A 16,977-nucleotide genomic window follows, 5' to 3' on the forward strand; every position below is an offset into this window, starting at 1 on the left:
CCTGGCCCTACAGGGCACCTACAGCAAAGCTCCCCTGTAAACCGGTGAGGAGTGAGATACATCTGTCAGCTGGAAGCTCCATGATTGTTGCCAATTTGAAAAGCCAAGACTTGCCAGAATGAATTCTGTGGCTGCCACCATCAAGCACTTTCCCTGCACTACAACTTTTCCTGTCCTTCTCAAATGTCCTCAGTAGGTTAACTTCCAAACTGTCTGCAGTGCAGGGAGCTCTGCCATGGAGCCACAGCACTCCCTCCCGCTCTGCCTCTCTACCTCTGCTCTTACACCTTAACTCAAAGCCTCGCTCAGGCAGAGCATGAAGAATTACCCTTCAGAGAGGCTTTTTCTGCCTTTTTTTAACAACATACCAGGCCACATGGCATATTCTCTTGCTGCCTCCAATTACTGTCATGACAGTATGGCTGTGGTTATTTAAAGCAGAATTTGGGAAGAAAAAGTAAATCCTCTTCACACACTGAGGAGAACACTGGGCAGAGCTGAGCACCTGCCAGTGCTGAAGGAAGGTGGGAGTCAGTGCCAGAGGACCAAATCCTGGATACCACATTAGCCACACGAAGGTTTTGACCTTCAAATACAATGGGTTGCAGCCAGACTAAGTCATCAACATCACCAGAAACAGAGGAATCCCTGGGAAGGAAGGCAGAAAGCTCCTGTGGCCTGTACAGTCTCCACAAGGTTCGCACAGCTGAGGTGGGAGCTGGAATCTGCAGCAGACCCTCAGGCAAGGTCTGCTTTGAGGGGACAGAGGAGATGGGAAGACTTAGGCTATTTCTTGTGCCTTTTGCCAAGGTTCAGATTGCACAGATTATGGTAAAGTTCACTTGGCAAAAAAGGCATTAAAAAAAAAAAAAGAAAAAAGAAAAAAATTTTTATAGTGAGTATCAGGACTGAGATTTCAGTAAGTACAAGATTTGTATAAATACGGCAAGATGTCCAGCACCAGTTTATTTCGTGGTGCAACAAAGAACCTGGGGAGAGGCCAATGGGACCTCGCAAGGGGAACGCCATCTACCTCCCCAGCAGACTGCCAGTCTTAGGTTCTTCTCAACAGCAGATGGATTTTCCTTGTTCCTGCAGCATCTCAGGTCCCACGGGAGGTATTGGTTGCAAGCAAGCACCTGAATATTGCCTAATGGAGTAAGCCAATCACTAACTTAGCTGGCGTGTCCATGCCCATCCACTAATTAGTTTTTTTTTCTTTTTGTATGCATTTCCACCGTAGCATTTCTTTTTCTTCTTTCTCCACATAAAAGTGTAAGCAAAAGGACTGCTTTCATCTGTAATAAGTTAAAATCAGAAATGACCTAACTAACAAGTAACTGATATTGGTCCTTGGAGCCCAAAGAGTAAAATCCATAGAAAATCCATTGGTTCCATTTTTTTCTGGTATATCCCATGCACACCCCCATTAGAAAAATGGGGTTTATGAATCTTATCATACAGCAAGGAGCAGTACCTCAGAGCCAAGGCTGACAGGCTGTGGTAGAGGTCTGGGCTCTCTCAGATTGCTAAGTGTGGTTCTGAGTCACTGCTCAATCAGTCTTCACGTGGCCGTTGGCCAAGGCGACAGGGACAGTGGGGGCCCCCGGCTCGGCAGTCTCATCGAACCGTAAGCGCAGGGTGTTCCTGATCACCAGCTGCTCCATGATGAAAGAAGCACAAAACCAGGGGATGGCATACTCCAGGGTGATCAGGCCCATGAAGTCAAAATCAAACTGGGAATAGTCCCACGGGCAGGCATTGAACTGGCGTAGGATGAGGCCGGTGGTGAACTCCCAGAGGTATGTCCAAAGCGTGTAAATGAAGCAGCGCACTAAAATGTTACACTTGTCTTTGAGATATAGATACATCTTCTCCACAATGAGGATGGAGGTGCCATAGATGAAGAGCGCCCACACACTGGTAACACCTGGGAACTTCCAGTTAAAGTTGACCACAAACTCCCAGGCAGCTGTGAACATCACCTCACAGAAATAGCCGTGAATGGCGTAGAGGTACCATCGGGAGAAAGCGGTCAGAGGTTCTGCCGCAGCCATTCTTCTGCACACACCCAGCAGGCACTCTGAAATGGGGAGAGAGAGAGAGAGAGAGAGAGAGAGAGGAGTGACCAAGGACTTGGCATAACTGGTTGCAAGTCAGTAGAAAGATACAGTCGTCTCGCAAGGAGCGCACTCCATGATTTTGCTCTTTTCAAGAAACTGCACTGTCCCCTACTGTGCCGATTCCAACACGGAATAGGCGAGATGGACACAGCATTGGAAACCTGGGCCTTTTCAGCTGTCACCTACAAACTCTATATGCAAAATGTTTACTGTACTGGAAAACTGAGCTTTAATGGTAGCTACAGAAAGGGAAGTTTCAGAGGTTTTACACTTTCAGACACCACACCTTACACCCATTATTCAGCCTAACTGTTATTTCTTCTGTTAACGAACCCATGCATTGTATGGTGAGGATTTGTAAAATAATTTTCTTATGGTGTCAGACTGCCTGATACCAAGTCAAAAAGCACAAGAGTGCCATTGAAATCTCTTTAGATTTGGCTTCAAGACAGCCAAATACAAAGGAGGAGAATAAAAAGCAACAGCTGAGCATAGAGAGAGGTGGTTAGTAATGATAAATAGGAAATGAGAACAAACTCTAATTGTCTCTACAGGAAGTAACTTGGTGAAGAGGTTCTGAAAGGGCACAATTTGCTTATTGCTGAACTGTTTCAGCACAATTAGTTTTTTATAGAGATTTACAAGGTCCTAAGCATTGCCCGGCCATGCTACAATCACTGGCGCAAGCTGATTTTAAGCATAGTCTTACTGAAGCCTTACAGATTTACACCACAGGATCAATTTGACGTCTCTCATTCTTAGAAGCTTATGTTTTCAAGTTGAGTTTCTCTTGACTCTTCATCAGGCACCATTTAACTTCTCTACTCTGCACTTGTCAGCTCTGCGGCACAAAGTGCTAGGGAATGACCACACTAACACTACGTGCAGTCATTCCATGCCATCTGGAAATAAACTGTTCCTGCCTTGCCCTGTAAACACAGTTCCTCTCTGAGCAAAGCAGTAACATACAGCATGACTGAAATTCTGATAGGAGATGAGAAAAGAGAAATGTTGATAAGGATAAAGGAACTACAATAATGAACATCGAGAAGATACGCAGAATATTCACAGGGGAACATTGAAAGTAGAAACGACAGAGCTGTATCCATGACCTAGTCATTCCTCTCTTAAATGGACACCCAAACAACCAAACACTTGGCATATGATATGGGTGCCTGAACAAAGACCCATTTCCTAATGGATTCACTAAGAGATGCAGATTCGTGAAAAGCCTCAAGTAGACAATTGAACTTGGTGATGTAAGACTTTTAATGGAGTGACAGTAATACAGACCAAAAAGCTCTGAACGAAGGATAGCTCTTCGGTCTCCTGAGGAAAACAAATTACATCCGTTGCTGAGGCATTACAGTGGGATGGGCAGCAGGTTCCTGAAAACCTGAATGGCTGCCACCTACGCAGTTGTCTCAGCAGAGAGCAAACAAGTCATGGGGACTGCACATGGGTGGCCATGCGTGTACCGAGGCTGCTCACACTGTGTTGTTTCATGGAAAACAAGGAGCTTCTAAATTCAAAGTCATGAAAATGGTTTCCACCATCAACAGGTTATATTTCAAGCTGCTAAAGTGGAAATAGTTCCTGTAATACAATGTTATTAGGAAGCCTGAGCTAAGACAGCACAGAATCTTTTCCTCCTTCTCCGCTAGGACCTTCAAGCACACATAGACCTTGGAGGAGCACACGGTCCTTTCCCCACATGCTGTCTGTGTGGATTACACTGCCGCCGACGCAGAGGCCAAGAGCTCCTCCACCTACAGCAAACAAGCACAGGCCTAAGAGAGGAAAGGACACAGACGGTTGTGTTCCTCTACAGAAATCTGGTTCAGAGGATCAGGGCAGGACTCTTAGTCTTAGGGCTGCAAGAAATAATATTGTAACAACACAAAGATTATACTTTTCTATGTTAGAATATCCACTCTGGAATGGATATTCATCAATCCCTAGAGGTTGGGCTAAGATACAAATAAACCTGATGCACCAGGCCAAGTAAGGAGAAAGGACATAAATCCCAGACTGCCCCGCTTCACATGCAAGACCCTTCTGTGCAGGGGGAGCACTTCCATATTGACATTAAACTTTGCAGGTGATGCAGCCCAGGCAGGCAAGAAGCAAGTGGTCAGAAAATGGACTGATGGGAGACCAAGAATAATGGCAGATTTGTCACACAAGCACTGCAGGGGAGACATCAGTGCATGTAATGTTCATGCCCGATTAAGTTCTTGAGCACTGCCTGGTTCATTTTTATTTTCAAAGCTCTCCTTTGCAGTTGCTTTCTGCCTGTTTCTCTGCTACCAAGCCCAACTACACTTCAAAAACTCTCTCCCAGATTGTCTCTATTCCCTCTACTCCAGCAGAATTATTTAGACTCACATTCTCTGGATGGGGATAATGAGACCTCATCAGGATACTATTCTGAATTCACTCTGAAGTGCTAATAAAATAAAAACACAAACAAAAATCCTCCATGAGACAATTCCCCTGATCAGTGATGGCCTAAGGCTATAAAGTCTGTCAGCTGCTTGACTCACTGCAGGTGAACTTGAACTACTGCAGAAAGTTCCTTATTCTTAGTGCTCGGTTGTTCCTGCCAGTTAAAAAATGAGGGCACAGTGTTATTTTACAGATTCATATTTGAAGTATTTACTAGTAAGATTTAGGTTTATAACATGCATGTTCCTATTTCTAAGAAATGCTTTAGCTATATCTATAACCCGACGTTACGTGTCATTAGTACTCTTTAATTGGAAAGAGTAACTGCAGACGGGGGGGCACGTGTGTGGTACCACACACTTCAGGCCCTCCAAACAGCAGAACTGCCAGCAGCAGACAACTCTGAAGCAGAGGGCACCTGCCATCCCTGACTAAGCTCTACTGCTCATGACACTGTTCTTCCCAAACAGTACTTATGTAAAAGTAACCCTTCTTCATGACTTTTTAAATTACTTTCATTGGCACATCATTGTAGCTGCTGGGTTCTTCCGTGAGACTGGGAAAATCAGACATGCATCCGCTTTTCTGCTTTAACTAAGAGAAGATAGGAAAATGTGCTGATGAAAATTTACATACATTTTTGGGCAATACCTTTTGAAATCTAATTCTTCCTCTCTTACTTTGCGTTTTCCCTGCCACTAAACACCAAATGAGCATGCTCTGGCAACCATGGACAACATTCAATTAATGTGCTGCAAGTCTGGCTTCAATGTTTTCATGACAATCTCACACAAACCATTAGAAATACAGATTTACAGAACACTGGTGCTGGATTTGGCCTCAAGACATTAGTTCATCGGTGTTTAAAGATTAATACAGTAAAGTCTTAGCGGTACTTATGTGCTGAAGTCATAACTCTGAGGAGATATTCATCCTTCAGGTAACCGAGAGCCTCAATTAACTGTGGCTCAGAAAATAGAATTTCAACTGTACCGAAGTGTGGAATAGTTCCAGCAGATCGATTAATCAAGCCCTGCAATGAAGCTAAAAGCAAGCCACAGACAGATGTCTCCAGATACAGACTTGATGTCCATTTCTTGCTCTAAGCGCTTTCAGGATGGATCTGGAGCCCTGGGATTTTGGTCAGTTCTGAATATATTAATCATCTGGTTTTGCTGCTTCTTGCTCTAGACTCCACCTCCATCAGGATGCACATCGTCTCCCCTCCTCTCCACCATGTACTGCAAGTAAGAAAGCACAGCTCATTTCCCATCTGTACTTTCTCCTCATTTTCGTCTCTAGCTCCATTCCCTTAGAACGTGCATCACTTCGCTGCCACTCCTCATTCCCCTGCCCGGTTCACTCTGCACCTGCTGGCAGCCTCTGATCCCTGCCTATCTTTCAAATCTGTTCAAAGAGAATTGGGATGCAGTAAAAAGAGAATGACGACAAAAGGGGATTAAGTGAATCCAATTACCAGCCTAAGCCAAAGGGATGGGGAGGTGTAGTTCTTACTGGTAATGCCTGTGTGTGGGCTGCCCAGAAGGCATCATTTCACAATGGGAAGGAGAAAGGTAGGATTTTCTTGGGAGGGAGCGTAGAGCGGGGCTTATCAGAAAACAAAGAGAAAACACAAAGACATTGTTAGTTTAAAGAATAGTTTTCTGACTAAAGTGATCTCATGGATGGCAGCAGAAGTGCAGAAAGCTTCCCATGCCCTGCCTCACACATAGCATCATGTTACTCAAACACACCTTAACCCACAGTGACCGCTCCAACCTGAGAACAAATTAAGGCAGCAGCTCTTTACTTGCAGTGACCAAGAGGGATGCTTCCTATGTTCCTGACAGAAGTCAAGACCCCTCAAATGTCAAGCAAACAGACTCGCAAGGCAAACCTGTGAAAAATGACTGAGTCTGAACTCAGTATCTGGAAGTATTATCCCCAGACCTCTCCAGCATCTTTCTGGTAAGGTCATGTCCTTCTTCTCCAAGCTGTCTACAGCTGGGAAAGGCCGCTCCTCTGAGCTGTTTCCCAGAGTCTCTCCCACGAGTGCCCACCACTTAGTGTACTATGGGGATTATGCATGGCATCACTGGCTTGCAAAGTACATAATGAGCAGTGGAAATGTATTGTATGGGCAAATAAATTAATGGCGAGTTTTGTTCAGGTTTACTTCAATTCAGAAAAAACAACAAGCAGCCTGTAAGTGCACCCCTCAGGTAAATCTCTCTTTGTAGACCAGCCATATTTCCCTGTCCTGAATAACAAGTCAACAAAAACTTAGGTTTTGGGGCCTAATCCCTACACAGCAGACATACCTCTCCACTGTGTTGGGTACTTCACTGCTATTTACATCTTTGCAAAAGAAGGCTTACATTTTTAGCGCTGTTATTTCCTCAAGCTATCAGGAGCCTCAGCATTCGGGTCACAACTACAAACACATCATCTTCATGTTTTATTTACGCCTGCCATTTTTATCTTTGGTAAAACTGAAGCATGAGAACCCCCATAGACCTCTGATGTTTAGCAGTTTATGACTCCTCTTCAAGTCAGACTCATTCATCAGGTTACGTGCTCTGTGTCCCAAGGAGGCAGCACCAGGGTAACGCGACTAAAACTCAGCCTTCTGAAAGGTGGTGAGCTGAACACTCAGGAGCTCCTTTAAACACAGCAGTAACTCAACATTTGTGCCCCACACAGAACTGGTATTTGCCAGGCTATTTCTGCCTGCCATTCAAGGAAGCCCCTTATCTCTTCAGACATCCATTTCTTAACTCAGCATTGGTCCATAAGCTTTTACTGCTGCATCCTACAGCTCCCTCCTTTTCCAGTCAGTCAGCTTGTGAAGGTACAGTCCCAGGGGTGTTCTTCCAACTGAAACATGTGCTCCCAGCTGCAGCTCCACGCACTCCAGCTCATGAGCCAGGGAGCTGGGTCATGAGGATGCTCTGCATCTCCTCTGACCACAGCTGATGTCACTTTGGTTCTTTTCCAAGTCTTTCTGAGCTTCTTACAGCCTCTGCCCCAAATCATTCAACTGGACTGTTGTCTCATGCTGTAATTTGGACTGGACCACAGACATCTGTGTTAACGACGGCAAATCAACTCACTATGCCTACATAATTTTTAATTCTATCTACAGAACTGATATATAAAGATAGCCATGTTTATATGTTGTTCTTATTGATTGGCTTATTTGCCCTCTCTTCCCCTCTACTAGAAGGGGATGGATTTTCTTTCCTATCATTGCTTCTACTGACTGTGTTCATCTTTATGCTGAGGTGACCTTTTACAAGCACAGCTACTGGATTCAGGATTCCTACCTGCAGCCTGCCAATCATTTATCACAGTGCCACAGGGCATGCTCAGTTCCAGCCTTTACACAGCCCCTCTGAAAGCAGAGCCATTTAATATTACGTTTATACTCTTCTTCTACACCTCCTTTTGTGACTGAGGTGTGTCCAAAAGACCATGCTCTACTGAACAGTCTCTCCAATAAAACCAACAAACAGATTTATCACTCCAGTACAGAAAAGCATTTTCAAAACTTGCCTATATTTATTAGTCAACATAAGTGTAAGGCTTTGTGTCTTACAATAGACATAACAGTCTATATGTATGTGCACAGGGATGCTTCAGATGTTTCTGAATGCCTGGAGCCCAGGAATTCATCTTTCATAGCACAGGGTGGCCCAGATCATGAAATAAAGCAATACCGCAGCTTCAGACTGCCCAGCAGATCAAGCAGCTTATGGCTGTGGTACATGTTGAGACCCTGTTCACAGGAATCCCTCTTCCCAGATCCACCCTACACATCCAGCCTTCTGAAAATTCTAAACTGCCTCTTGTGAATAGCGGCAAACGTGCATGTGCGTCAGGACTTGCGGAATTTAACTGCATCACGTTAATACCACCTACTTGCTAAACACCTGAATAAGGAATTAAGCTTCCACCTTAGAGAAGAAAATCCTTAAGAACTGTTAACCCTAATCCTAACCTCAGCAAGGAGGTAAAAATACTACTCACCTCTTCACTCCTATCAGCTGTCACTCTGCACAGAAGACATTTTCCAGTCTCAGCTGCAGAAAGATTTCAAAACTCAAAGCACAATGATAAAAGGAGACTTGAATTTGAGTCCATACACACAGCTGGGAGGATTTTTCATGTTTGGTTCTTAAAATTACTACCATATATGTGGTGGCTTCTCTAGGACCCAGTGGGCCAAAGCACAGAAAGAGAGGAAAAGCTGATAAGAAGCAATCTGGGGAAAGCCTTGCAAGAACCTTGCCTTGAGAACAGAAGACAGATCTAAAAGAACTTGGATGGAAAAACCCTGCAGTATTTGTAGAACAGAGGGAAACAAGGAAGAATGCACAAGTAAAACTGTAAGTGTGTTAGTCGCTGAAGCCTTGTAGGGGGCAAATGTCAGGGAAGTAAACTCATGCTTCAAAAAGAAAATGTTCCAAAACACACATAGCCCTTGTTTTTTCTCATATCTATTTGTTTCATTCCTGATGATTGACAAAACATCCTCATAATACAAACACAGGCAGTAATTGGCCCAGATCCTTGGCCATCTCAGAACAGAGACCAGACACTGGTTGTCTCTGGATTCTCTTAACTTGCCTCTGAAAGCTGCTCTTTCCAGAACAGATAATTCATGATGATGCCTAACACAGAAAGTTCATGTTCTCACTGTCAGAGCTTCTCCTTCATCTGCAAAAGCACAGATGTCCCTCTGGGCAGCCCAGACGGTACCTTTCACCAACTTTTAATTCCCCTTGCAAAAGTGGTTTTGATGGTCATACAGAGGCCTCAGGAACACGTGGGGACACACAAACAAAGGAGGAGGAGTGGGTGACCCAGTGGAGTTGTGATGTGCACAGTCCTTCCCCACTGCTGAGCTCCACAAGTCAAATGCTCAGGCCAGGGAGAGTTAGCTACCGCAGACCCAGACTATGTTTTCAGTTACTTTGATCTTACTACACTGGTAAGAGACGGGAACCTGATACTCAACTTCAAACAGATTCAAAGATGAAGATGGTCTGAGTATCTGAGCCTTATTTCCCCCCTTGACCCCTCTGCATTATCAGTTGACTCAGCAAAACATTATCTCTCCTTAGAAAACCATATTGCATTTCATCTTTGAAGAGAAGGGAATACTGAGCTGAACATAGTTCACTATTTTCTGCGAGGGACTTTCTGCCCACCTCTTCATTTGCAGTGCCCTTAACTCCTAACTGATGTTTTCAGCTTTTATTTTGCCATCTCCTGAAGATACAAGTTTAAAGATCTGCTCTAAACAACTGCTTGTTATTTTAGGAGGTACAGTTGTTAGTTAAGCAGTGAGGAGCTGGTCCCTCCTTTGTGCAGGCACTGAGCTCGCATTGACTGGAACGCACCTCAGAGTGACTTGTTCTGCGAGATTCAGCCTCCAGTAATCTGCCTTACACTACTACTGCAACACGATACCATTATAACACATTAATTATTCGCATGACACAGTTTTACTAGCTTTTGAATTTAATATAAACATTTCACACACATGCCCAAATTCATTCATTAATTTCAGGGACTTAAAAAAGGTACTTTCGTTACAAGCTTTGTCTCTCCAGGCTCCCATTTGTACTTACTAGAGCCTGTGAAGGTAGCTAGAGATGGACAAAACTGGACTTAGATTATTCCTGCAGCTTCCCAGTAACTACTTAGAGGTGGTTAAAGCATGTACAACGCTGATTTATCCACCTCAGTGAAATACCTGAGGTTACAGAAGGTAATGTCAGCTCTTATCGAACAAGACTTTTTTCTTTATCTTGTTTTCCTTCTGGCCAACAATAGGTACCTGGTGCCTGTGGGCAAAGAGCCAGCTGAACAAAGATGCCAGTACTCATCTGTGTGCTGGGAACTGTCTTGTGATAAAACTGAGGGATTCTTTTCTAGGCTTAAGTAAAACTGTTTTGTACTGCTCACACTGGCCACCAGAAAAAAAACCCTCTCCAAAAACCCCAAACCCTAAATTCTTTTAAAACCATCTTTAAAATCTGCTCAGCAAACAGAGCATCAGGTGACCCATAGCAAATGGAGCCAGAGAGGCACCATATGTTATCTTGTCCCTGCTTATGTAAAGTGCTTAAGAGCCGTCATTTTCATGCCTGAATCATGCCTCTACTATTGACAGTCTCACAGACACATGTTCTGGTCAGCCTGTCCACTCCTTTCCAGAGGTACAGAAACCTGCAGCATGCAAGGACTTCTGCTTTGACAACCTCTATGTATTAAGGAATACACTGTTGGTAGGATAAGTAAGAATTTAAGTTTTCATCTCTCACCACGAGTAAAACAACCTAAATATGATTCCATTTTAAACTGGTCTTGACACATGCAACAACAAACCCGTCACACATATGCTAAAGAGCACTATTTCCACAGCAGTTCATAGCAATGCCAAGGCGTTCAAAACAGATACCTTGACATATTTCAAGTGTGCTCTTTGTGCATAGGCTTGTACTAACTTAGACCCTATGTGTAGACTGCAGCTAACCAACTCGCTTTGCTATATCTTCATTGTCTCTCAGGGTTCCCACAGCTGTAAAGATAAGCAAAGAGTTAACTTTTAAATGAATATTCCTTACCCAAGGCAGTTGTGCATGTCTGGAGCACAGACACAAGCTGTTTTACCAGCACACATCCGTTCCTGAAAAGAAGTGGAGGGTGACTTTTGCTATCTCATGCTGATAATAGTTTTCTTGGGTATTTCTTATGCCTAAGTCACTCTTTAGAGTCACCTGCACTTTAATAATTTGACAGCAGAGCACAACGTATCAAGTTTTGCACTGCACCCATGACAATGACCGATCTTCCTTCCTTCTCCAACTGGGTCTGTGATGATCAGTACATAAGTGTAGGGAGCACCTTCTGATGCCTGGAAGCGGCCCCCATTCAGAAACCTTCCCTCACCATCTTCCCTGGTAGAGCTACAGCATGTAAAGAATTCCAAGAGTCTGGCTAAGGGCAGACTGAGGAGTTGGGCTGAACATCAGAGGATGCTGCCAAAAATTAAAGCTCTTTTGCAGAGCAGTATGAAGGCTCAGCACTCAAAACGCAGAGGATGCTGGAGATTCTCCTCAGTGTCTCTCATCCTGGGAGTACTGAAACTAAAATACCATCTAGAACATAGTAGTGCTCTCAGAGCAATTCTAAAGGCATTGAGATTTCTACAACAAATGGTGAAAAATGGAGAGAAGAAGCAAGTAGCAGCCAGGACTCAGATGGAGAAGCAAAAGGACCTTCCTAAGTCAATGCTAAGGTGGATACACGGATGGGGGTGTTGAGCAGCTGTGCTGCCTCATGAAGCAATATGCAAACTGATGCGAGTGAGCTATGCCAGGCCGAAGAGAGGCACAAGGGGCCAAATAGCGCAGCACATTCACACAGGGCTGACAAAACCTCTGCTTTACTGTCAGGTTTGCCATGATCTACGATGTGACCTTGGATGAGTCACTCCACCTCTCTGTGACTCTGGCTGCCATCTGGCTAATTAGACTGAACTATCTGGTGTGGGGGCTGCATCTAACTATAGACGAGTTTGGCAGGTAGCACAATTGGTTACCAATACTGCCAAAAGCCGTCAAGCAAAACTGGAATACAGATAGCAAATGCAGCCAGCCACTTGCACCAAATTCACATGGAGTCAAAAAGGCTGCATGACTAGGCAGCTCTCAGCACCAGTCCCATTGCTCAGTCGTCTGCGTCACATGGATTCCCAAGTTTACCAAGGCATTTCTTTCAGGGAGCCTGAAGGTGCATCTCTAAACCAGACACAAGCATTTGTATTTAACAGCATACTCAATAAGCTTCTCTGTGCAGCACTTAAGAGTGAGTAATTAAAGGAAATATTACTGCAGTAGAGCTTCTCATTAGCAATCTAATTAGCCTTCTGAAAATAATTAACAATCCTTTCTATAAAGGGAACAGATGACCCATTAGATCCATCAGACAAGCAAAACAAATGCTGAAGGTAGGGGAGATTTGTTCAGGGAGACAGCAAGAGAAGCATCCAGCAACAGCAAAGTAAAGAGGAAGAAGACAGGGCACAAACGCCTGTGACTCACGAAGACTGGACTATGCCAGTGGGTGTGCAGGGCCGGTACATGCCCAACTGTCTGATGTGCTCATCCAGCACTCACATTGAGCATTTTCCTTCCTCTGCCTCCGTGACCCACTGATAATCCATCAGCTGAGCAGCTGAAAAATTCTGCGCTCCAACTTACTTTGAAAGCCACATTTAAAGCCTCTCAAATTCAACCATTCACAGTCACAGACAGCCCTTTTCTCCACATGCAAAAATTCCCTGAATTCATCTGTTTGGACTATTAAAACACTCTCAAAAATGCTCATTAAATAAACCATGATTTAATGTCACATGCAGCCCATTTCTGTGGCCCACAGGAACAAGCGAGGTGATGGCTACAAACAGCATGAAGTTCACCTCTTCAGGTTTCACAGGGCAGTGCTCTCATCAGTCAGCATGCCCTGGAAGAGTTAGGCACACGCTTCTTCATCAGTGCCTGTTTGAAACCAGTGTGGGTGAGCAGAGAATCACAGGCAGCAGTGCTGTGGGATGTGTATGTGCAGATGAGAGAAAGCAAAGGATACTGGTCGACACATCGCTGCCTGGCACAGCAAGAACTGTGGTGCTACAACAGTTTGAGGCACTTTTTCAGTGCAGGACAACAGATAAAAGGAGAAATAAGCCGCAGTGGAGCTGAGCTTCTCAACATCTATGTACTCTGGTAACATAGCAAACATAACAAATCATGAACACGCAGTTGCATTTTTAGTCATTTCCGTGTTTCATGTATATTTACATTTCCCTGGCAGGAGAGCTGAATACTTACAGCCTTCAAGTGTGATTGCAGTGAGGGCGAAGCTCAGCTGTACAAAGCTGCCACAGCTACATCACTATGGAAACCACAAATCCACTGCCTGCTCTGTTTGTCTACTTCTTTCTCTGATTTAAAAAAAATGAATAAATAAAAAAGTAAAATATACTTCCAGTTTCTCTCTCCTCACTTCTGTCAAGACCACAGGAGGACAAACACATTTTACCTGCTTCAGGACCAACCCTTTACTTCTCGAGAGCCCTCTTTGTGAAACCTACCACACCTCTTCACTCAATCTCACCCCCAGGATGCTTCCATCACTTCTTTCCGTGAGGACTCTTCAAACAAACTCTGGGATTTTATCTTAGCCTCCACAGCTTCCTTCAGCTTCTGGACTAGGACAACTCCAAAGGTGGCTCACTCAAAATGGTGGTCTCAAAAAAAAAAGTGGTCTCAAAATGGGGTAGGACATAACATAAGACAACCATAAATGCAAGGGTTCAACTTTTGCTTTAAGAAGCCCAACATTTCTGCAGCAGTTGCTAGTTACAGGTAGCTTTTCCTGCACTAAAAATCTGATTATCTCTCTGCAAGAACCAAATAGCCAAGAGCAACTCTGGAAGATGCAGAAGAAAAATGGGGAAAAATGCTCAAAAGTCTGCAATATGGCATGCATGGTGCAGCCTGGGTATGTGAAATGGCTGAAGGAATCTTCATACCAACCAGCAGGAGGAAAAAGGAAAGAAAAAAAGCAAAAACCCCTCTGCATCTAAGTATGTGCATTTTATACTGAGAAACAGCCTCTGAACAAACCTTCAGCAATACCTTCTCTCACACTGGACACCTCTTACCTAAGCTCAGAGCAGTTCATGGAGGAATTAAAGGAGAATTTAGTAACTGCAGCTCCGTAAGTTCTCAGTGCCTCTCAGTTTCTGTGTAACAACTGTTACACAAACATCCACTACTAAACAAGTTTAGAAAAACTACAGATTTCACAGATGTTCCCAAACAGCCACTGAAATACACTCCCCTCCATTCAAATACTTTGCATGGAGAGAAAAATCCTGCTTGTGCTCAGATGACTTTTAGCAGATGACACTTTGGCTTCTCAGCAAGACAGAGCCAGGAACAGACATAGCATAAGTTCTCTTCCAAAAACCAAAGCAATACTGCACAAAAGATGCAGCCCTTCACCTCCCTTTTGCAAAATGGCCTAGAGCAGTCAGTGCTTCCATCTTGGTCCTAACTCACAGGCTGGCATTACCAGATGTGTCCCAGTCTGCAGGGTCGTGTCCCTGTGGCTGTGGAAGCAGATCTGTCTGCATCTCCAGCAGACAGCATCCTGAACAGCCTGAGTGGATGGAACATACAGGAGGCACTGGAGGAATGAATAATTCATAGTCTTGCTCTGCTGCCAATAGATCTATGTTTTCTTGTGCCCATACGGCACTCAGTTTTTGTTTTAACAGTAATAAGAGACGTCTGCACTTCCTTTGATGGTTCTTGAGGGCGAGCATTTGCTCTACTCACAGCAATAGTACCATACACCAGACCACTTGCCAGACACAGCTTTCTTCAGAAGTACTCATGGCTGCATCACTGACAAAATGGCAAGGCTCATTCCAAGGCTCAGTCCATCACCAGCAGCCTTCCCAAGAAGCTGCTGACACGTGCTTTGTCATAACCTTGCAGCACTGGTCTGGGCGTTACTGCTCAGCAAATGACACTTTTTGACCAACTGAAGCCCTATATTTATCTACACAATGGGTAGCAGGATCCCAGTCGGAGCTCGAGGCCACAGCTGACCCTGCTTATCCACAGTTTGCATTGCCATAGTTAACTCTACTGCTTTCCTTCAGAAGCTGACTGGGTCTGCACCCTAGTCTCAGAAAGGGACAGGGGTCTCTCCGAGCAACATCACCTACAAGAGCAGGACAACAGAATACCCCAGCATAGGATCTCCTGGGCACTACCACTTAGAGAGGGTAACAAGACCCCTTACACAGGATAGGCTGAGGGAAGAAGGTGCTACTTGAATCTGAATTTTATATATGCAGCACCTACATATTCAAAGCTAGGTCCCAGTTAAAGTACTGTGCACCACCTACTCATGAAACCTTATCCACCATACGGAAAACAATACTGTAGCCTGAACTGCTGCAAGCTGTGTGAGGGCACCTGTGCTTAACCTCCTATTATGACACCACACCATGTACCACAGACAGAGCACTATGAAAATGCTGCAGGGCCTGGAGATGGTCATTCTGGTCCCACAATGTCCAGCCCATCTACCAAGATCAATATAAAGTTTCTCTGGGATATAAATTACACTTCTGAGTTGACAGCACAGAGTGGATGTAATAGACTGCCATAGATACAGGAAAGCGGCAAGATGAGCCTAAAAAGATTAGTAGAGTAACACACTGGTGAATCAGGTGCAGAGACTGCAGTGCTTGTTAGGGCCAGGAATAGATCCCTCATCATCTGACTCACACCTGTGCTTTTAGAGAGCAACTCTCCGCTCTTTACCTACTGCTCTGGTTTAGCTCACAGATAGTGCTCCACTGTCCTGATTGCTTTAACTGCCTAAGGCTATCCAAGTGCAAGGTTTTAAAGAGGCAATAACACTGGAATAAGGTTGGGAAACAAATTACGAGCAATCAGAATGATGTGACTCAAAGCAGACAGAAACCAGGGGTGATGTGTGCAAATGGCGATCTTACTTACACTTCCAGAAAGGAACTTGCTGGTTGAACCAATGGAAATAACTTCACATCTTCACCATCCTTTCTGCACTCTACATATTTAAATTTCAAAGGTCCATCTACAACGCAGTCAGCTCTGTACTTGGAGAACTGCTCTAGTTTTCTGGTCTATGAGCGCACTCTCACCAGTTTTACCCTCCAGCCCTTACCTTTTCCAGGGAGGAATCCTGGAGCTCTCCCACTTTCAGGTCAGCTCCCGGTTCACAGCATCCGCAGGTCGGCCAGGTTGCCTCCAGCAGGTCCGTGCCCTTCAGACACCAGCCGTTTTTGGACCAGGTGCGTGTGACCACCAGCTAATACACCAAACAGCCAGCCTTCCTAAACCAAAGAAGAACAGCTTAATCTTAATGAAGTGCAGTGTAACAAGGGGTTTAAATACAAAGAGCTACGTGTATGGTTAGCTTAGCTACAGTAAATTGGGCCCTGGAAGACCTGACTTCTGCAGAGCCCCAGGCGAGCACCCATACCTGCCCCTCACCCAGGGCAGCTCTCGGCAGCTGCCTCTCCTCTGGTGAGGCTGAGCCTTTGGGCTCTCCACTGTCCTGGATCCCAGCCACAGCAAACACACAGAGCAGCTTCACTGGAGTCAGCGACCAAAGGTTCTTCACTGCTACCATCTCAGCCAAAGTCTTGATTAACCCTTGAAGCGTCTACCAGAGGTGCATTATCTCTGTTTTCCTGGCCAATCCTCCAAATTTTGAAGTAAGCCTCACTGCTGACTCCTTTTTATCCCCACCTTCCCTCTCCTAACACTGC

The 16,977-nt window shown here is 44.7% G+C and overlaps 1 protein-coding gene across 1 annotated transcript; it reads right to left on the bottom strand.

Moving 5' to 3' along the window:
• Positions 1-868: 868 nt before the first annotated feature.
• TMEM229B (transmembrane protein 229B) lies at positions 869-16,540 on the bottom strand. Its single transcript, XM_010181613.1, has 2 exons — positions 16,371-16,540; positions 869-2,083 (listed from the first exon to the last, which is right to left on the bottom strand). The coding sequence occupies exon 2, from the start codon at positions 2,055-2,057 to the stop codon at positions 1,554-1,556; it is 504 nt and encodes a 167-aa protein (XP_010179915.1). The 5' UTR covers positions 2,058-2,083; positions 16,371-16,540; the 3' UTR covers positions 869-1,553.
• Positions 16,541-16,977: the final 437 nt, after the last annotated feature.

The sequence above is a fragment of the Mesitornis unicolor genome, unplaced genomic scaffold, assembly GCF_000695765.1.
Source record: "Mesitornis unicolor isolate BGI_N332 unplaced genomic scaffold, ASM69576v1 scaffold36153, whole genome shotgun sequence".
NCBI lineage: Eukaryota > Metazoa > Chordata > Aves > Mesitornithiformes > Mesitornithidae > Mesitornis > Mesitornis unicolor.